Genomic DNA, 23,716 nt, shown 5'->3' on the forward strand with positions numbered 1-23,716 from the left:
TGGACACGGAGCGACAGCAAATGCATTTGTCGTTGTCTGGCATCAATACAACTTTCACACATTTATATTTTAAATTTTTGGACCGATCTTTGCTATTTCCACCCACATAAGAACTTCTCTAGTGTTTAAATATGTTGTAGTACTTAACCAACAACTTGCTAATGAATAAAATGACATACAGTGTTTTTTGAAATAGATTTTATGTTTTATAAATAACATTACTTAGTCTAGGCATTTTATACGATAATATTTACTTAGCAAAATTGACTTAGTTTATATGTGGTTTTTGTTGTTGTCTATGGTAAATCCATTTAAGATTAGTGTCTAATTGTGTTGTCGTAGAAAAATTGGCCAACAGAGAAATGCAACTGAAAAGTACACACCCTCATTTCCATCGCAATAACAAAGCATCCAAGAAGGAACTCAACAAAAGTGGTAGAGGAACAGAATGGAGCACATGCACGAATGTCCTCTAATCTTACTGCTATAATTTGTGAGGCAACAGTAATTTGAGCCACAGGATTACTGCACCGAGACACAAGAGTGGAGACTTCAAGTTGCTTGCCTTTGACCCTAAATTAGCCTGCATTAGATGCTCTTGACAGGGGGCTATTTCCGCCACCTGAACATCGGCCATACGACGACCGTTCATCTCGATGGGAGAAATGCAGTAATTGCGCTGTATGAGATGCACTGTAGAATTGGGGGTTTTTGTGGCGAATGCACTCTCCAGCAGATTGTGCAGTTGGCATCCACAGGGAAAGTAATTGCCATCCAACTCCAGTATGTCTACGCCGTCCAGACAAATGTCATCTGCTTCCGGTGTTTGCAGGAAATGGTTGCCATGTAATTTTAGTTGTTTTATGCCGGCAGTGTCATTGAAATCCAGGGCCTCGATAATGTCAATTTTGTTGTTCAGCAGCTGAAGTGTGTCCACCTGTGTCAATCCGGCGAATGCCTCGCCACTGATTGCCCCCAAATCCGACTCCTGGATGGTGAGCAATAGCACATTGGATAGACCACGAAATGTGTATGGCTGTATTTGCTCCAGATCCATGTAAGCCAATTTGAGCAGGCCCACTGTGTACATGCCAAAGAAGGCGTTCGACTCTATGGTCCGTATGCCCGATGGCAACAATAGATGGCCAACCTGTGTGAGGCTGGAAAAGGCAAAACTCTCGATGCGTAACAGTGGATTATTGGTTAGCAGTATTAGCTTGACATTGGAGGTACCGGCAAATGCGTAAGCCTCTATGCTGGCAATCTGATTGTGGCTAAGCAATATGGTGGAGAGGTTTTGCAGGCCGGCAAATGCAAAACTGGTGACCACCTGCAATGGTGTATATTGAATGGAGAGCTCTTTCAGGCGGGGGAGACCACGAAAAGCGAACTGCTTAATTTTGGTTATGTTGTTACCATCCAATGATAACTTCTTTAGAGAACGCAGTCCCGCAAATGAGTCCGGTTTAATAACAGCAAAGTGATTTTTGGTCAAGGACAAGTGTTCCACATTTGACGGCAGGTGACGCAATGGTATGTGATTCAGTCCGCCGGTATTACAAAGCACCTAAAAGAAAAAAAAAAGACAATTGCATAAAAGTTTCGATTCATTATTTATTCAATTACAATTTAATGTATTTAATTGATCCAATTTGTTTTTATTTAGAGAAAAATACAAAATCATTTCTGAGGCCTGCGCCCCATAACCAAAAGTTTTTTTTTTCCATTTTTTCCCCCTTTTAATCCAATAAGCTAAACAAGAAAAAATGTGGCGATCGGCTAATGATAACCTGGGCCAACACGGCGAGGAGTTGTTCGGCTCAATCGATTACCTTGAAATTTTCACAGATTATGTAGGTTGGTCCAAAAGGAAACATAAGCTATATAATTTGTATACCCTACACCACCAATGTAAAACAGGGTATTATAAGTTTCTGCAATTGTTTGCAACGCTAAGAAGGAGAAGAACTAGACCCATTGATAAGTATACCGATCTACGCAGATTCACTTTCTGATTCGATTTAGCCAAGTCCGTCAGTCCGTCTGTGAGTCCATGTATTCTTGTAATCAAGGAACAGGTCGCTTTGTTGTCCAATCGTAACGAAATTTTGCGCATGTCCCTGTTTTTGCTGAAGGACGAGCGCTATTGATTTTGGTAAAAATCGGTTCAGATTTTGATACAGCTCTCATATTTATGTATCGCCCGATTTGCATTTAAATGGCCGTAGTAACTACAATTTTCAACCGATCTGCACAAAATTTGGCACGCATTATTTTGTTACTGATCTTAACATATTTGCAAGATTTCATCTATATAAAGTCAGATTTTAATATAAATAGTTCCCATATATATTTTTTCCCATATAATTTTCAAACGATCTGTTCGAAAAAAGTCGGTTCAAATTAAGATATAGCTCTCATATACATATATCTATTGCCAAATTGATAATTGAAGGGTAGGTGTAGTGTGTTTTAACTTTCCTTACTAGTTTGATATCGCAAGGGGGCGGATCCTCCCCCTTACGGACGGAGGAGTTATTGGAAGTCGTAACAAAACACCGCATGCAAAATTTCAGCCAAATCGAACATAAATTGCGGCTTGTAACGACTCAAAAAGTTAAATCAAGAGATCGGTTTATATGGGAGCTATATCAAGTTATAGACCGATTCGAACCGTACTTGACACAGTAGTTGAAAGTCGTAACAGAATACTACATTTCTGCCAAATCGGACAAATATTACGGCTTGTTAGGGCTCAAGAAGTCATATCCGGAGATCGGTTTATATGAAAGCTATATCAGGCAAACCGAATTGGACCTTACTTGGCACAGTTATTGAAAGTCATAGCAGAACAATTTATGCAAAATTTCAGACAAACCATACAAAAATTGCGGCTTCCAGAGGCTCAAGAATTTAAATCGGGAGATCAGTCTATATGGGAGCTATATCCAAATCCAAACCGATATGGACCATTTGCAGTCCCCATCGAGATGAGATAAGATGTATCTGTATAAAATTTCAACGGGGTAGCTTTATGCGTTCAACCGCTATCGTGATTTCGACAGATGGACGGTCGGACGGACGGACATGGCTAGATTGACTCAAAATGTCCAGACAATCAGAATATATAAACTTTATGAGGTCGCAGATCAATATTTCGAGGTGTAACAAATGGAATGACTAGGTAAGTATACGCCCCTCCTATGGTGGTGGCTATAAAAACGCTTTGGTCTATGCTGGTAAATACTACAACAATTATTTCTAATGACAACATTTGTGTGAAATGTTTCCTAAAGACAAAATTTTAAATCATTTTTTCTAAAGACATAATTTCAATAAAATCATTTCTTGAAACAAACTTTCAAAAAGAAATATTCTAAAGACAACATTTCAATGACATTTTTTCTAAAGTAAAACTTCATCGAAAGTTTTTTTTATGACAACATTTTGATAAAACTTTATCTTAATACAAAAATTATTGAAATTTTTTCCAAAAGCCAAAGTACAAAAAAAAATCTTCCTAACTTAAAATTTTTGGGACTTTTCGAAACAAAATATTATAAAATTTCAAAAAAAAATTTGCTCTAAAACAAGTAAAAACATGCCGAACTTTGTATACCCACCACCAAGGATAAAATAATCATCCTATTTAAATAATCATCATCATAAAATAATCATCCTAATTGTAACAAATGGAATGACTAGGTAAGTATACGCCCCTCCTATGGTGGTGGCTATAAAAACGCTTTGGTCTATGCTGGTAAATACTACAACAATTATTTCTAATGACAACATTTGTGTGAAATGTTTCCTAAAGACAAAATTTTAAATCATTTTTTCTAAAGACATAATTTCAATAAAATCATTTCTTGAAACAAACTTTCAAAAAGAAATATTCTAAAGACAACATTTCAATGACATTTTTTCTAAAGTAAAACTTCATCGAAAGTTTTTTTTATGACAACATTTTGATAAAACTTTATCTTAATACAAAAATTATTGAAATTTTTTCCAAAAGCCAAAGTACAAAAAAAAATCTTCCTAACTTAAAATTTTTGGGACTTTTCGAAACAAAATATTATAAAATTTCAAAAAAAAATTTGCTCTAAAACAAGTAAAAACATGCCGAACTTTGTATACCCACCACCAAGGATAAAATAATCATCCTATTTAAATAATCATCATCATAAAATAATCATCCTAATTGTAACAAATGGAATGACTAGGTAAGTATACGCCCCTCCTATGGTGGTGGCTATAAAAACGCTTTGGTCTATGCTGGTAAATACTACAACAATTATTTCTAATGACAACATTTGTGTGAAATGTTTCCTAAAGACAAAATTTTAAATCATTTTTTCTAAAGACATAATTTCAATAAAATCATTTCTTGAAACAAACTTTCAAAAAGAAATATTCTAAAGACAACATTTCAATGACATTTTTTCTAAAGTAAAACTTCATCGAAAGTTTTTTTTATGACAACATTTTGATAAAACTTTATCTTAATACAAAAATTATTGAAATTTTTTCCAAAAGCCAAAGTACAAAAAAAAATCTTCCTAACTTAAAATTTTTGGGACTTTTCGAAACAAAATATTATAAAATTTCAAAAAAAAATTTGCTCTAAAACAAGTAAAAACATGCCGAACTTTGTATACCCACCACCAAGGATAAAATAATCATCCTATTTAATTATAACTCCACTACTATATCCACAGTTATATCTCAATAGGGGCAATAAGTCGGCTTTTTAGGGGATTAAGACCCTTAATTAGAAGATCGGTCTATATGGCAGTTATATCTATATAGTCTAATCTGATTCATATTTTGGGATGCTTAAAACTACTCACTGTACTCGTAGTCCTATGATACCAATAGTTATACTGACCTTCCTACTTACTTTCAGTTATAGCCTCGTCTTCTCACGATCTGGATCCCCCATAGGATTTTCGCCGTCCTACCGACTGTTTCCCCATTTTTGAGGTACTATGCCATGTAAAACTTCTCTCCAAAGAGGTGTCGCACTGCGGCACGCCGTTCGGACTCAGCTATAAAAAGGAGACCCCTTATCATTAAGCTTAAACTTGAATCGGACTGCACTCATTGATATGTGAGAAGTTTGCCCCTGTTCCTTAGTGGAATGTTCATGGGCAAAATTTGCAATTTTTACTCGCCATTTGATTTAAATATAGTAAATATCGGAATATATTTAGATATAGCTGTCATATAGACCGATATGCCTATTAAGCGTATGAAGCTCATTAAAGCTCTATTTATTACCCGATTTCGTCGAAATTTTAAATAGTGAGTTGGTTTAAGCCTCCCGACATCTGACCCACATATGAATCTCGGGACCTGAATTAAGTTTGATAGAAGCCAGCCATTATTAAGATATAACTACAGATATAGTAGTGGAGTTATAATAAAATAGGATGATTATTATATCCTAGTTTGATTTGGTCCATATCGGTCCAGAATTGGTTATAGGTACCATATAGAACGATCTCTCGATTTAAAGTCTTGGACCTATAAAAAGCGGATTTATTAACCGATTTCGTTGAAATTTGACGCAGTGACTTATGGATGCTGTTATGGGGGTGGGGTGGCCCCATAGAGACTTTTTTGATATCAGATTCTTGCTTTACTCTCAAAGACCTTTCATTTGAGCCCCATATTGCTATGGGCATAAATTGTCCTCTTTGGGGGATGTTTTTGGGGAAGGGCGCCCCCAAACATTTGGCCCCACATTTTGATATCAGATTCGTATTCTACATTCAAATAGCTTTTATTTAGACCCCATGGTCATTGCCATGATCAGTAAATAAGTCCTGTTTGGGGGTTTTGGTTTCATCCAACATTTGAATAAAAAATTAGTATTCTACTCGCATATACCTTTCATTTCAGCCCCATATTACCATGGTCGGTAAATATGTCCGATTTAGGGATGTTTTGGGTGTAGGGTGGTCGCCCAAACACTTGGTCCGACAATTGTATATCAGATAGGTTTTCATTTGAGTCCCATATTGTCGTACTTGGTGTATATATATTTAGTAGGTTTTTGGGGTGGGGTGGCCCCCCTAGGTACCCCATCCAAAATTTGGATTCTGAGTTTTTGTTTCTAGGTCATTATAAGAGAGCACACAAAATGTCGCTTAAATCGCACCACCCATCTCCGAGATATGGCGTTTCTGAAAATTAGGATAAGGGGGAATGTCTGCCCCTTCAGATGTCAAAAAATGTTGTATCATATTTCACTAAGGGACCATAATGCACCATCTGGGAAAATTTCAAGAAAATCGGTTCAGCCGCTCTATAAGGAACACACAAACAAACAAACCGACAAACAAACACAAATTGATTCCTATACCCACCACCATAGGATGGGGGTATTACGTTTGTAGCACCTCGAAATATTCGTTTAAGACCCCATAAAGCATATATATTCTCGATCGTCTCGACGTTCGATCTAGCCATGTCCGTCCGTCCGTTTTTCGAAATCACGATAGAGGTCGAACGCGAAAAACTAGCCGCTTCAAATTTTGCTAAGATACTAAGTATCGATGTAGGTCGTTGAGGATTGCAAATGGGTCACATCATTTCAGATTTAAATATAGCTCTCATATAAACCGATCTCTCCATTTGACTTCTTGAGTTCTTACAATCAAATGTCAAGGTGTAAATGTCTCGCAATTTTAAGAGCTTTAGCCTAATCCGTAATGAAAGTAACATTTTAATCGCCTTATATATACTATCAAGGTGTAACGCAAAGAAAATATAATTTTGTATGTTTTAGTAACTGAATGTAGGAAATGAATAGAAACGAATTTCACAAAACTCTTCTAGTGTCTAATATATACTACAATATATCCTATACCAAAATACCGATATCCTTATTATGAGAGCTTTAGCTCAATCTGTAAAGAAAGTACCAATTTGTACGATTTAGTACCTAGATGTACTAGTTTCAAAAAATCTCCTAGTCGCCCAATAAATACTGTCTAGGTGTAATTGTACCCAAATTTTACTAGCTTTAGCTCAATCCGTAAAAAGTTGTTTTGTACGTTTAAGCACCTACATGTACGAATTTCAAAACAATCTTCAAATTGCCCGACATATTCTGTTAAGTAGTAACTGTATCCCAATTTTCAGAGCTGTTGCTCAATCCGTAAAGAAAGTATTAATTTGCGTGTTTTGGTACCTAGATGTACGAATTTCAAAAAAAAAAAAACTTGTCTGGTCCCCCGGTTTAAATCCTCAATATGTACTTGTATTGACCAGACCTCTGGTTCATCCCGTAAAGAAAGTAAAATGTTTTCTACTTTTTAGAATCTAAATCCTCGAATTTCAAAAAAATGTCCTAGTATCCCGCTAAATTTTTTTTAAGAAGTACCTGTAGACAAATTTTACATTCTGTACCTAAATGTACTAATATCAAAAACAAATTTCCTAGTAATCCGAAATATATTGCTAATGTGTGCTTGCATATCAAATGTCAGAACTCTATATCAATCCGTAAAGAAAGAACCATTTTGTACTTTGTAGTACCTAAATGTTGGAATTTCAAGCAAGTAACAAGTAAAAAGGCGTTAAGTTCGGCCGGGCGGAACTTTGGATACACACCACCTCGGGTATATATGTAAACCACCTTTCATCAAAATCCGGTGAAAATTGCATACCTTATGTCCCATAGCAGCTACATCGAAATATGATCCGATCTGGACCAAATACAAATAAGTACAAGTCATTGTTCAATTGTGTATAACAAAATATTGGTCTTTTTTGTAGATATATCTAAAAATAAACCGATCTGAACCATATAACCCTAACATAAGTCAATGTGTTAAATTTCAGTTAAATCGGATTATAAATGCGCCTTCTTTGGGGCTAAGACTTTAAATCGAGATATCGGTCTATATGGAAGCTATATGCAAATCTTGATCGATCTAGACCCAATTTCAGAAATATAAGGAGGGGCGTAACTTAATTATCTGTCTAAAATTTCGGCAAAATCGGACAATAAATGCGCCTTTTATGGGCCTGAAACATTAAATCGAGAGATCGGTCTATATGGCACCTATATCCAAATCTGGACCGATCTGAGCCAAATTGAAGAAGGATGTCATAGGGCCTAACACAACTCACTGTCCCAAAGTGCGGCGACATCGGACAATAAATGCGCTTTTTATGGCCCCAAAACCTTAAACCGAGATCTGGACCGGTCTAAGCCACATTGACGAAGGACATCGAAGGACCTGACACAACTCACTGTCCCAAATTTCAGCAAAATCGGCTATTAAATGTGGCTTTTATTGGCCTACGACCCTAAATCGGAGGATCGGTCTATATGGGGGCTATATCAAGATATAGTCCGTTATAGCCCATCTTCGAACTTAACCTGCTTATGGACAAAAAAAGAGTCTGTGCAAAGATTCAGCTCAATATCTCTATTTTTGAAGGCTGTATCGTGATTTGAACAGACAGACGGACGGACATGTCTAGATCGTCTTAGATTTTTACGCTGATCAAGAATATATATACTTTATAGGGTCGGAAATGGATATTTCGATGTGTTGCAAACGGAATGACAAAATGAATATACCCCCATCCTTCGGTGGTGGGTATAAGAAGGCGTTAAGTTCGGCCGAGTCGAACTTTAGATAATCCGGTGAAAAATGCATAATTTATGTCCCTATAGCAGCTTTATCGAAATCGATGGTCTAATAAATCGAGAGATCTGAGACAAATTGAAGAAGAATGTTGAAGGGCTTATCACAACTAACTATCCCAAATTTCGGCGAAATCGGACAATAATTGCGCCTTTTATTGGCGCAAGACCTTAAATCGAAAGGTGGGTCTACATACCAGCTATATCCAAATCTCGACCGATCTGAGCCATATTGCAGAAAGTTGTCGAGGGTCCTTACAAAACTCACTGTCCCAAATTTCGACGACATCGGACAGTTAATGCGCCTTTTATGGGCCCAAAACCTTAAATCGAGGGATCGGTCTATATGGCAGGTATAACCAAATCTGGACCGATTGTGGCCAAATTGAAGCAGAATGTCGACTAGCCTAACGCAACTCGCTGTCCCAAATTTCACCAAAATCGAATAATAACTGTAGCTTTTATGGGCCAAAGACCCTAAATTGGCGGATCGGTCGGCGGATGTGGAGGCTATATCAAGATATAGTCCGATATAGCCCATCTTCGAATTTAACCAAGCTTAAGTTAGGTGAGGTAAAAGTGGCAGTCCTTTACAGACTCACTTAGATCGGTCTATGTGGGGGCTATATCAAGATATAGTCCGATATAGGCCATCTTCGAACTTAACCTAGTTTAGGTTAGGTAAGAGTGGCAGTCCTTTAGAGACTCACTTAGACAATTTTAAGTCCATTGTGATACTAGAGTAGCGACAGACCAATGCTTCTGGCGGGAATCGAACCCACTGGTAATCCAAACACGCTACCAACTCGGCTACCTTTGCGCCCTCGAACTTAACCTGCTTATAGACAAAAAAAAAAGAATCTGTGCAAAGTTTCAGCTCAATATCTCTATTTTTAAAGACTGTAGCGTTTTTGTACTTTTTAGCACCTAAGTAGACGAATTTCAAAAAACCTCCTAGTTGCCAAATGTATACTGTCAATGTGTAACTGTGTCCCAATTACGAAATCTTGAGCTCAATCAGTTAAGAATGTACCAAATAGTACCAATTACAGCTCTTTAGTACGTTTTCTTCCACTTCTGGTACGTTTTGTTGCCGAATACACAATTTTTCAAGATCATGATCATTTTTACCTAGTCGATTTATTCTAGCTATCGCCGTTCTCTGTGAACGTAGATAAGCAATTTTATACTTCGTTGTCCTTTTTGGTACTAAAATATACGAAATTTGAAAAACTTATTTAGTCACCCATCAAATATTTCCTAGTTGTACCTACATGCCAAATTTCAGAGCTCTAGCTCTATTCGTAAAGAAAGTACCAAATTGTATCAAATACTGTACCAAACGTACGTTTTCTCTCATTTCGAGAACAACTCTCCACATTTTTTTCCCAACCCCAATTTTACGCAACATGATCATTTAAGATTAATTTCAAAATTATAGCTCTATCCGTTCGCCTTGTTCAAGGTTCACCCATTTCGTACCTTCCATCATAGGATAGGGGTATACTAATTTCGTCATTCTGTTTGTAACACCTCGTGATCGTCTACAACCCTATAAAGTATATTTATACTTGATTGTCATGACATTTTAAGTCGATCTAGCTATGTCCGTCCTTCTGTCGAAATCACGATAGCGGTCGAACGCGTAAAACTAGAATTTCGCACAGATACATAATATTGATGTAGAACGTCGAGGATTGCAAATTCGCCATATCGGTTCGGATTTAGATATAGCTCTCATATAAACCGATCTCCCGATTTGACTTCTTGAGGCCTTACACGCCCAACTTTTGTCCGATTTGACTGAAATTTTGCATGTATTGTTCTGCTACGACTTCCAATAACTGTGCCAAATACGGTATAAATCAGTCGATAACCTGATATTTCTCCTTTGTAAACCGGTCTCTCGATCATCCTGGTTCGATTCGTAGATGCTTTAATTTTTGCTGGTTTTACGAAAGTTTGGTATGTAGAATAAAATAATGCCCTTCAACTAAATTTATTTTGTATACATTTTTAGCAGAATCCAAGGTTCCCAAGATTCGGCCCTTCCGAAGTTTGCACGCTTTTACTTGGTACTTTTTTAGGTACCTAAAAATTTCCAAAAACTTGTATAATCATCCAATTTGTATTACCTAAGCACCCAAATTCAGAGCTCTTGCTCAGTTCGTAAAGTAGGTACCAAATAGTACCAAATGCGTCACTAAATGTACTATTTCCCCAACATTCGGTACAATTTGGGGTTTTCGTTATACCCTCCGCCATAGCATGGGGGTATACTAATTTCGTCATTCTGTTTGTAAAGCCGCGAAATATGCGTCTGAGACCCCTTAAAGTATATATATTCTTGATCGTCATGTCATTTTATGTCGATCTAGCCATGTCCGTCCGCCCGTCTGTCTGTTGAAAGCACTCTAACTTTCGAAGGAGTAGAGCTAGCCACTTGAAATTTTGCACAAATACTTTTTATTAGTGTAGTTCGGTTGGGGTTGTAAATGGGCCAAATCGGTCCATGTTTTGATATAACTGGCATATAAACCGATCTTGGGTCTTGACTTCTTAAGCCTCTAGAGGGCGCAATTCTCGTCCGATTTGACTGAAGCTCTGCACGTAGTGTTTTAGTATCACTTCCAAGAACTGTGATGAGTATGATTCAAATCGGTTCATAATCTGGTATAGATGCCATATAAACCGATCTGGGATCTTGACTTCTTGAGCCTCTAGAGGGCGCAATTCTCTTCCGATTTGACTCAAATTTTGCATGTAGTGTTTTGGTATCACTTCCAACAATTACGCTAAGTATGGTTTTGAATCGGTCCATGTTTTGATATAGCTCCCATATAAACCGATCTTGTGTCTTGACTTCTTGAGCCTCTAGAGGGCGCAATTCTCGTTCTATTTAACTGAAATTTTGCACGTAGTGTTTTGGTATCACTTTCAACAACTGTGCTAAGTATGATTCAAATCGGTTCATAAACTGGTATAGCTGTCATATAAACCGATCTTGAAACTGACTTCTTAAGCCAATAGAGCGGGCAATTATCATCCGATTTGGCTGAAATTTAACATGAGGTGTTTTGTTATGACTTTCAGTAACTGTGCTAAGTATGGCGTAAATCGGTTCATAACCTGATACAGCTGGGATCTTGACTTCTTGAGCCAATAGAGCGCGCAATTTTCATCCGATTTGACCATCAACATACGTGTGTATTATGGTCTGAATCGGTCTATAGCCCGATACAGCTCCCATATAAATCGATCTCTCTATTTTACTTCTTGAGCCCCCAAAGGGCGCAATTCTTATTCGAATTGGCTGACATTTTACGCAGGTCTCCAACATATAATTTAATTGTGGTCCAAACCGGACCATATATTGTTATCGCTCTAATAGCAGAGCAAATCTTTTCTTATATCTTGTTTTGCCTAAGAAGAGATGCCGGGAAAAGAACTCGACAAATCCGATCCATGGTGGAGGGTGTATAAGGTTCGGCCCGACCGAACTTAGCACGCTTTTACTTGTTTAGAGACTATCTTCCATTTTCGCCTAGCTCTTCCGTTCGTTCTCTACAAGCATTCACTATTTCGTACTATTGGACTGCCCAAAAAATAATTGCGGATTTTTCATATAGTCGGCGTTGACAAATTTTTTCACAGCTTGTGACTCTGTAATTGCGTTCTTTCTTCTGTCAGTTATCAGCTGTTACATTTAGCTTTCTTTAGAAAAAAAGTGTAAAAAAGGTATATTTTATTAAAGTTCATTCTATGTTTTATTAAAAATGCATTTACTTTCTTTCAAAAAATCCGCAATTACTTTTTGGGCAACCCAATATTTGGTACGTTTTATTGCCGAAACGTACGAATATCACAAAATCCCATATTATTACGCGCCTACGACCCAAGACCCACAATCGTGCCAAGTTTCATGGTCCTAGCATTTGCCGTTTGGGCTGGGCTTTGAGCAGTCAATCAGTCAGTCACGAAAGTCTTTTATATACTCGTATAGATAGCATTTTACTTCTTTTGCGCTGCCCTTTCTTTGGTCTTAAAATCCTTTTTTGCATATAAAAAAAACTGTGTTAAAATATGGAACTTCATTAATTCTCGTTTAAACAAATTTAATTTGTTTCACTATAGAAAATTGCTTTATCAGTTTTATTCTCACATTAAACTCTTTGCGCTTTATTGCTTGCTTCACTTTATAAAAAGGTCCGACTTCAACGGCTTAACTAATAGGCTTTAGTGGGTATCAGGTGTACATATATTCAAATCCAACAATACGTAAAAGCTGGCTGTATAACTTATCTCGAGTTAAATACATTGCTGTTTTATTTGTGTTTATTTATTTCACAAATTTGATCAACTTCAAATTACACTTTCCCAAAGTGCAAACTAGACTGGTTAATTATTTTTTTATTTTTTTTTTTTTTAAATACTATTTTGATTTTTTATTGTATTTAGGAAATTTTTTAATTTTTTCCAATCTAAACTTACTTGCGTTTGTGATAGACATATGCACTCTAGAGGGCAGGATTTTGTAGTTTCAACCAATTGTGAATTTAATATGCAACTCAAAGTGAACGCAATTGCCCACAGCCATAAATTCAACATTTTCAATTTAAATTCTTTGTTTGTATTCAAATTCTGTATCTATTGATTTTTGCTATAAAAATACAAATTGCAATGCTCTTCCGTCGTCACATCACTTGATTCTTGCACTTTTCAGTCGAGCGATTTGTTAGCACGGTTTCGTAGTACTTGTGTGCTGGCTGTTGAATGCTTTCTACGCACAAATTGACTTCCGCATCCGCATCCGTAACCGTTATCCATCAAATTCAAATAGTAACTGACATGTTTTCGTATTGTTGACATCTACCAATGGAAGTTTTGCTAACAACAAAAGCCGGTAAACATCATTATTAAGTTCCCTGAACATTCCAGTGAAAAGAGAGTGCTCTTAGATGAGTTGTTACTCTCATTACTCATGTGTTCTCTGCGCATGCTGCGGCGAAAGCTCTTTCAGGCATAATGTGCAACATTCCTGACCTACAAGGGAATGTTTTGGAACAAATGGTGGAGTATGCCTTTTGGAACATTCAAAATCTTATTTCGAGGTAATCGAATGCATGTAGCTTAACGCTCTTACATCGAAATTGTCTGCATGTATTTGGCAGCTGTAAATGAATGTGTATCAAATGGAATTTTGGCGCCAACGACAAATGAAATTTACAACTTCCGCCGGAAGGATGGGATCAAAACATACTATTATCGAATTGTGTTCAGTTGGCATAATGCGATGGGGAAATTTAAAAATCATTAAATATGATATGGATAAGCGGTTTTGAATTCCGCTCTAATTGGAGTTGTAGCTTTTGGCGAAGTAAGTTATTCATAAACAATAAATAAAGGAAGGACCTTAAGTGAGCCGAAGCAGTCTTGCAATGACGGAGATTTATCTGCAGAAACTGGATCATAGTCAGGATTCAGAATTTCTACTACTGTTACGTTAACCCCGTCTTCCGCGAGTCCGCGAGGAGTTCGTCCTCACATCCTTGTCATGACGAGCTTCCTTACGCATCCAGCGGTAGTTGAGAAAACGGTGGAACCACTCTTCATGGACATTTGCGATCAGTGATGCCAACAACTTACCAACAAACAAGTAAAAGCGTGGAAAGTTCAGCCGGACCAACGCATAGGTTAGGATGTCCACCTATGACGCTGAACGCCTGGGTTCGAATCCTGACAGGAAAATCAGAAAAAATTTTCAGCGGTAGTTATCACCTCCTAATGCTGGCGACATTTGTGAGGCACTTTGCCATGTAAAAACTTCTGCCCAATGAGGTGTCGCTTTGCGGCACTCCGTTCGGACTCGGCTATAATAAGGAGGTCCTTATCATTGAGCTTAAAATTGAATCGGACAGCACTCTCTGATTTGTAAAAAGTATGCCCCAGTTCCTTAGTGGAATTTTCATGGGCAAATTTGCAATTTGCAAGTTCGGCCGGACTGAGTCTTATATATCCACCACCATGGATTGCATTTGTCGAGTTATATTCCCGGCATATCTTCTTAGGCAAAAAAGGATATAAGAAAAGATTTGCTCTGCTATTAGAGCGATATCAAAATAGGGTCCGGTTTAAACCAAAATTAAATTATATGTTGGAGACCTGTGTAAAATGTCAGCCAATTCAAATAAGAATTGCGCCCTTTGGGGGCTCAAGAAGTAAAATAGAGAGATCGATTTATATGGGAACTGTATCGGGCTATATACCGATTCAGACCATAATAAACACATATGTTGATGGTCATGAGAGGATCCATCGTACAAAATTTCAGGCAAATCGGATTATAATTGCGACCTCTAGAGGCTCAAGAAGTCAAGATCGCAGATCGGTTTATATGGCAGCTATATCAGATTATGAACCGATTTGAACCTTATTTGACACAGTTGTTGAAAGTAAGAATAAAGTACGGCATGCAAAATTTCAGCCAAATCGGATAGGAATTGCGCCCTCTAGAAACTCAAGAAGTCATGACCCAAGATCGGTTTATATGACAGCTATATCAGGTTATGGACCGATTTGAACCTTATTTGACACAGTTGTTGGATATCATAGCAAAACACGTTGTGCAAAATTTCATTTCAATCGGATAAGAATTGCACACTCTAGAGGCTCAAGAAGTCAAGACCCAAGATCGGTTTATATGACAGCTATATATATCAGGTTATGGACCTATTTGAACCTTACTTAGCACAGTTGTTGGATATCATAACAAAACACGTCGTGCAAAATTTCATTCCAATCAGACATGTATTGCGCACTCTAGAGGCTCAAGAAGTCAAGATCCAAGACCGGATTATATGGCAGCTATATCAGGTTATGAACCGATTTGAAGCATACTTGGCACAGTTTGGAAGTCATAACAAAACACGTCATGCAAAATTTCATTCCAATCGGATAAGAATTGCGCACTCTAGAGGCTCAAGAAGTCAAGACCCAAGATCGGTTTATATGGCAGCTATATCAAAACATGGACCGATATGGCCCATTTATAATACCAACCGACCTACACTAATAAGAAATATTTGTGCAAAATTTCAAGCGGCTAGCTTTACTGCTTCGGAAGTAAGCGTGCTTTCGACAGACAGACGGACGGACGGAATGAATGTTGGAGTCCATAGTAGAAGTAATTGTGTAAAATTGCAGCCAATTCGAATAAGAAATACGTTCTTTAGGGTCCCAAGAAATAAAATAGGAAGATCGGTTTTATGCGAGCTGTATCAGGCTATAGACCGATTCAGTCATTATTTGAAGGTCATAGAAGAAGCCGTTGCACAAAATTTCAGCCAAATCGGATAATAATTGCGCCCTCTATAGGCTCAAGACGTCAAGATCCCGGGTCAGTTTATATGGCAGTTATATCAGGCTATGGACCAATTTGAATCATACTTAGAACAGTTCTTGGATGTCATACCAAACTTGTCGTTTAAAATTCCAGTCAAATCAGATAAGAATTGCGCTCTCTAGTGGCTCAAGAAGTCAAGATTCAAGATCAGTTTATAGCTATATCAGGATATGGACCGTTTTGAACAATACTTAGCACAGTATTGGAAGTCATAACGAAACATGTCATGCAAAGTTTCAGCCAAATCGGATCATAATTGCGCCCTCCAGAGGCTCAAGAAGATCCCAGATCGGTTTATATGACAGCTCACTCATTTAGAACATACTTAGCACAGTTGTTGGAAATCATAACAAAACACTGCATGTCAAATTTCAGCCAAATCGGATAAGAATTGCACCCTCTAGTGGCTCAAGAAGTCAAGATCCAAGATCAGTTTATGTGGCAGCTATATCAAAACACAGACCGATATGGTTCACTTACAATCCCAACTGACCTACACTAACTTCGAAAGTTAGCGCTCTTTCGACAGACGGACGGACATGTCTAGATCGATTTAAAATCTCATGACAATGGAGAATATATATATTACTTTATGTGGTCGAATATTTCGACGATTTACAAACAGAATGATGAAATAAGTATACCCCCAACCAATGGTGGGGTAAAAATGAGTGAAATTTTATGTGAAAACAAAAAAAGCCGTTAAAGATACCCACCACCTCGGGTATATATGTAAACCACCTTTCGTCATAGTCCGGTAAAAAATGCATAACTTATGCCCCATAGCAACTATATTGAAATATGGTTCGATTTGAAACAAATTCACACGGACATTAAGTGGTCTAATAAGTACAAGTCATTTTTCAATTTTGTAAAACAAAATTTTGGTCTTTTTGTAACTTTATCCAAATATAGACCGATTTCAACCATATATACGGATATCGAAAAGCCTTACATAAGTCACTGTGACAATTTCAGCGAAATCGGATTATAAATGCGGTTTTTTGGGGTCAAGACTTTAAATCGAGAGATCAGTCTATTCGGCAGCTATATCCAAATCTGAACCGATCTGGGCTAAATTGAAGAAAGATGTGAAGAGGCCTAACACAACTCACTATCCCAAAATGCGCCTTTTATGGGTCCAAAACCTTAAATCGAAAGTTCGGTTTATATGGCAGCTATATCCAAATCTTGACCGATGTGGGTCAAATTACAGAAATATGTGAAGAGGCCTAACATAACTCACTGTCCCAAATTTCGCCGAAATTGGAAAATAAATGCGTCCTTTATGGACTTAAGATACAACTCCTTCAGACTTGTTGGTGTCTGCGACACAGCCGGACACTAGTATGAATAATGCATGCCTCTGGTCGCCATTAGGCTCATCTAATCTACCAATCTTCAAGCCATTAGCTTCCCAAGTATGGATTCAGGATCTGAGGAAATCTTTGGTATCCAAGCGTGTGCCATTGGTCGAGAAGAAATATCTTCCTTCTTGACTAAATCCAATGCTGCTCTTGGCCAGATCTCGCCAATCTTTCTTAACGCGCAAACGATACATTTCAATTGCAATTAATTTGTATCGGCCCCGATACCAGCCTGCATCGTCAGAAACTAAAGTAGACTCAGACATTACTGCAAGGACATCGGAGTATACAGATGATAATTCCTGCAGCCTTGTTCTTCACCCTTGTCAACAACTACTACCGCCAAGCTGTCCCTAGCGACATTATCAAAGACTCTTGGACCCGTTTTATTGTTCGCCATAGTTCTTTAAGGCATGGGTTGCACTCCAAGTTAATGCAGCCTTTTGGCTGACTGCGATGCCGTCTTTCGCTCCAAGCATCTCGGTGAAAAATTCATAATTTATGCACTCATGGCAGCTATATCGAAATATGGTGTGTTTTGGACCAAATTCGGCATGGACATTGAGTGGTCTTATAAATACAAGTCACTAGTCATACTAACCAAATCATTCAGTTTGTAACACCTCGAAACATTGGCCTGGAACCCCATAAAGTATATATACTCTGGATCGTCTCGACATTCTGATTCGTCCGTCCGTGCTTCCGTCTGTAGAAATCGCGATAGTGGTCGAACGCGTAAAGCCAGCAGCTTTAAATTTTGCACAGATACTGAATATTAATGTAGGTCATTGGGATTGCAAATGGGCCATATCGGTTAAGATTTAGATATAGCTCCCATATAAACCGATCTCCGGATTTGACTTCTTGAGCCCCTGGACGTCACGATTTTTGTCCGATTTGGCTGAAATTTTGCATGCGGTATCATGCGGGCCAAATCGGACCGTATTAGGATATAGCAGCTATATAGACCGATCTGTCGATAAAGGGTCTAATGCCTAAAAATGCTTTATTTTTTATCTGATTTCGCTGAAATTTGATACAGTGAAAACTTTAAGCCCTCCCAAAACCTGACCCAAGTATGGCTCAAATCGGACTATATTTAGATATAGCTTCCATATAGACCGATCTCCCGATAAAGGGTCTGAAGCATATCAAAGCTTTATTTATTATCCTATTTCTCTCAAATTTTAAACAGTGAATTGTTTTAGACGTCTCAACGTCCGACCTCAATATGGTTCTGATCGGGGTATATTTGGATATAGTTGTCACATAAACCGATCTGCCGATAAGGGATCTGAGGATCATAAAAGCTTAATTGTTTACCCGATTTCGCTGAAATTTGAAACAGTGAATAGTTTTAGGCATCTCAACATCCGACCTCAATGTGGCTCTGATCGGACTATATTAACATTGACTCTCATTCAAGTATCTTAGCTTCAGCCTTTTCGTCTGGGCCTAGAAAGTCAATTAATAAAGGATGGACTTTGAAAAAAGCTTGAAACTTGATTTTTATTTCGACCCATAGTTTCTTTGGCAAAAAATCGTAGAAACAGTTTATTAGTTACAACAACACCTTGGTGTGGTTTTTGTAGTCCATACACATTGGCCCACCCTAATATGTATGCATTTTACTCGAGCTATTTATTCTACTACAATTCAATCAACTGTTGTTTTTATGCATGCATTGGTTTTGGTAACCAAAGAAGTCACGTTAATATTCAATTATACTTTGTAAATACAAAGACGCGTATGCCATGAGGTTGTGATTCTATGCGGATCTTGTGCATAATGACATGACATGCTTTTGATGTTGCTTTGTGGTGGTGTATCTTAAATTCGCCTTTTACATCGAAATACAATTGCAAACGACTTCTTTATTCGCATGTTGGCCTTACAATCATAGTGGAGTGACGCCTACGCTGTTCGCATGAGGGTTTTCTAATGCGACCACTTCATTTCCCGAAGGAAGTTCATTGGTTGGTTGCATTTCAATGCAACGAAGAACCAAATGGAATTCAAATAATCGTATCTAACAAAAATCCTTGTATAGCTGGTGCCTATACCGCCCCATGCTATAAAGGAGAAACATTTTTTTCTTGCAAATAGAGAAACGCATGCCTTAAATTTGTTTCTCCTTTTGATCCCATGACGACGATAACCCATGCCGATTTGACGTTCAATGTTGGATGTAGTGATTTTTAAGGAATCAAGTTGAGTCCCAGAATGAATCCAAATCACAAACTGTACCCTGCACCATTACTACTGTGATAAAATGTACAGTTCGACTCAGAAATTCCTTCCGATTCGGCTTAGTCATGTCGAGAAGTCAATTGGGGCGATCGGTTTATGTAGCAGCTATATCAAGTAATAACCCGATTTAGATCATAATAACCGTGGATCTTAAAAACCGAAATTTTCTTACCAGTATAACTTTTGACTGCAGAATCGGATTTCAAACCCTGATAAGGCAAAATTATTGTAAATTTTGTAAGCAACCTGAATCTTAACAAGTAAAAGGGCGCTAAGTTCGGCCGGCCCGAACTTTGGACACCCACCACCTCGGGTATATATGCAAACCACCTTTCATCATACTCCGGTGAAAAATGCATAATTTATGCCCCCATAGCAGCTATATCGAAATATGATCCGACTTGGACCAAATTCGGCACGGACATTGAGTGGTCTTATAAGTACAAGTCATTCTTCAACTTTGTAGAAAAAAATATTGTTTTTTTTTAGTAGCTATATCTAAATATAGACCGATCTGAACCATATACGACACGAATGTTGAAAAGCCTAATCACTAATCAAAATTGAAGAAAGATGTCTAAGGGCTTAACACAACTCGCTGTCCCAAATTTTGGCAAAATCGGACAATAAATACGCCTTTTATGGGCCAAAGACCTTCAATCGAGAGATCGATCTATATGGCAACTATATCCAAATCTGGACCGATATGGGCCAAATTAAAGGAGGATGTCAAAGGCCCTAACACAACTCACTGTCCCAAATTTTGGCAAAATCGGATAATAAATGTGGCTTTAATGGGCCTAAGACCTTAAATTGGCGGATGGGTCTATATGGCGGCTATATCAACATATAGTCCGATATAGCATCTTCGAACTTAACCTGCTTATGGACAAAAAAAGAATCTGAGCAAAGTTTCAGTTCAATATTTCCATTTTTAAAGACTGTAGCGTGATTTCAACAGACAGACAGACGGACCGACATGGCCGGATCGTCTTAGATTTTTACGACTTTCAAGAATACATATACTTTATAGGGACGGAAATGGATATTTCGGTGTGTTGCAAACGGAATGACAAAATGAATATACCCCCATCCTTCGGTGGTGGGTATAAAAAGTTAAAAATTGGTTTACAAATGCCTTTGCCATTCAAAAAATATGAGAATCAAAGCCAAATCATCTTCAGTGATGAAGCTAATTTTTGGCTTAATGGGTTCTTTTTGGCCTGCGTTCGAAGATATAGACCTGGACGGCATGTGGTTTTAACAGCACAGTGCTACAAGCCGCACCGCACACGTTGCAATCGATTAATTGAATAGTAAGGTTGCTGAGCTTGTTATCTCAAGAAATGGCCCAGTAGATTGGCCGTCTCAGTTGGAGGCCACCATAGCGCAGAGGTTAGCATTTCCGCCTATGACGCTGAACGTCTGGGTTCGAATGCTAGCGTGGCCATCGGAAAAAAAGCTGTTGGAAACATTCTCCAAAGAGGTACGCATTTCAGCAAACCGTTCTGAATCGAAAGAGGGCCCCTTATAATAGAGATTAATAAAACATAAATCGAACTGTAGTTGATTCAGAAGTTTGTCCCTGTTCCTTAGTGGAATGGAATGTTCATGGCCAAATTTGCAGATTGGCTGCCTCGTTCGTGCGATTTGACGCCTCTAGACTATTATCTACTGGGCAACGTTAAGCCCTTTGTTTATACCAAAGAGCAGACGACTTTGGAAGACCCAACATTGAACGAAAAATAGCGACCGTTTGAGCTGAAATAGGTGGCCGGGTCATCTAAAAGTGGGTCCAACGTATTGACAAAAGCAAACCAGCCTGCGGTGGCCATATGAACCAAGCCGATAATAAAGATTTTGAAATATCTCAAATGGTTTGTATTTTATTAAAAAAAAAGATATCAAGTCCTTATTGGAAAATCGCCAAAAAATATGCCATTTTCACTGCTCAAACAATAACCACTCGAGCCTATGTCCAAGAGTATACATCTCTGGCTATACTCTTGAACATAGGCCGAAGTGGATATTATGCAGGTACCAATCACGCAATTTTAACATTAGAGGGTTAAGCATAGGTAAGGTTTATGTGACCATTGAATTATCCAGATCACTTTAAAAAGTCCAACAACATCCGAGTGTCAACATCCTCTAAACCAGACAAATTCTCAAAGAAATAGGAACCTGAAATGGAACTCCTTTTGACTGGCTAGACAAACACACAGCAAATGTTCCATAGTTTCTTCTTTAACGACGTCCTCATAGTTTCTTCAGAAGTCCTTACTTGGAACCTTCAGTCTGTCAGCATGTTTTCCGATAAATAGTGACCTTCCATGATGGATACAATGTTTGAGACGTCTGTCGGTTCTAACCAGCGACAGTAAAGCGGTAGACCTCTTCAAATAAAGATTCGACCACTTAATTTTAGAGTGTTCACAACCTCCACCTTGTGACCATCTATCATTCGTTGCCTTTCAGGTCTGATCCTGTAACTTTATCTTACATTTCACTAGAGGCATACCCACAGATATGTGTAAGGTAGTTCCTAGTCTCATAAGCTCGTCTGCTCTAAAATTTCCTGTGATATCTCTGTGCCCAGGCACTCAGAACAGGTGAATTTTGAATTATTCAGCAATCTCGTTGAGAGATCTGAGACACTTGAGGGCAGTTTTTCAATTCAGAAATACGTTCTCCACAGTTTTAGTGACTGTCCGACAGAGAAGTAATTTGTGCCAATCGTCGTTATGTCAATACATCTTAGTCATTCCACCATTTCCTTAATTACAAAGATGTCCGCTTGGAACACTCTACAGTGCTCGGATACTACCAAACTACTAAATTTCACATCAACATTCCATTAAGGAACAGGGGATACTTCTCTCGTATCAATGAGTGCAGTCCGATTAAAGTTTAACCTCAACATTAAGGGGCCTCCTTTTTTATGCCGAATCCGAACGGGGTGCCGTATAGCGACACCGGCAGAGAAGTTTTAACAAAGCAGGATACCTCACAAATTTTACCAGCATTAGTAAGGAGATAACCACAGCTGAAAAATTTTCTGATGTTTATTCCGGGGTTTGAACCTAACTTCTGCGCCACGGTGGCTTCCAGTGCTCGGATAACCATCTCGATATGACCACTTCTAGCCTGGAACATCGGGCATTGTATCAAAGATAACACTGGGTCCGTAGCCGTCACATGACCAAAGAGAGAGAAACACTGGGTCCGTAGCCGTCACATGACAACGTAACCATTTATCAATATGTAGCAGTTTCCATTTTTTTAAACCCTTTAAAATACAACCATAACAGTTAAGTACATATCATTACTTGTTCTCTTTATAACTTCAGCCAACATTGCCAGCACACTTCTACTGTGTTTATACAAACGAAATGGTATAAATACGGCGCAGGACACTAACATCGAAAAGGATTTTCTCAAATCGAAGAAGAGTCGAAAAACACAACAACTTGCCTTGGTTGCATCTAACGTTGTTGCCGCAGTGTTTCTTTAGGAATCACAAAATCTTTGTTCGAAAACAATCAACGAAGGACTCAGAGTTACTAAAGTGTACAGCAGCACTGTTGCTGTACACAAATTGCTTTTTTTACATAGAGGGGAAAATGTGGAGACATGATTTCAGCTGAAGTAAAAACTCCGAAAACATTTTTTAACCCAAGCTTTCGGTTATATTAGAGACATGTTTCAGGAAACTCTGGTCAAGGTGTAAATCTTAATCTTAACGAGATTGCTAGCAGGCAGATGAATTCAACGACAGGTTCTCATTTTAATAACCTCCACCATAGGATTGGGGCATAGAAATTTCGTCATTCCTTTTGTCACACATCGAAATATTGGTCTGAGACCCAACAAAGAATATATATTCTTGATCGTCTTGACATTCTAAGTCGATTAATGTCCGTCCGTCTGTACATCCGTATGTCCGTCCATCTATCAAATGCACACTAGGTTAGGTTAGGTTTAAGTGGCAGTTTACCATCAAACTCACTTAGACGTTTTCGTCAGTTG

At 38.1% G+C, this 23,716-nt stretch overlaps 1 protein-coding gene across 1 annotated transcript; it reads right to left on the reverse strand.

The window, feature by feature from the left end:
- Positions 1–236: 236 nt before the first annotated feature.
- LOC106086386 (platelet glycoprotein V-like) lies at positions 237–13,480 on the reverse strand. The gene is made up of 2 exons (XM_013251042.2): positions 13,160–13,480; positions 237–1,567 (listed from the first exon to the last, which is right to left on the reverse strand). Exons 1-2 carry the CDS (start codon positions 13,274–13,276, stop codon positions 485–487), a joined length of 1,200 nt encoding a protein of 399 aa, XP_013106496.1. The 5' UTR covers positions 13,277–13,480; the 3' UTR covers positions 237–484.
- Positions 13,481–23,716: the final 10,236 nt, after the last annotated feature.

Source organism: Stomoxys calcitrans, chromosome 4, assembly GCF_963082655.1.
Source record: "Stomoxys calcitrans chromosome 4, idStoCalc2.1, whole genome shotgun sequence".
Classification (NCBI taxonomy): domain Eukaryota; kingdom Metazoa; phylum Arthropoda; class Insecta; order Diptera; family Muscidae; genus Stomoxys; species Stomoxys calcitrans.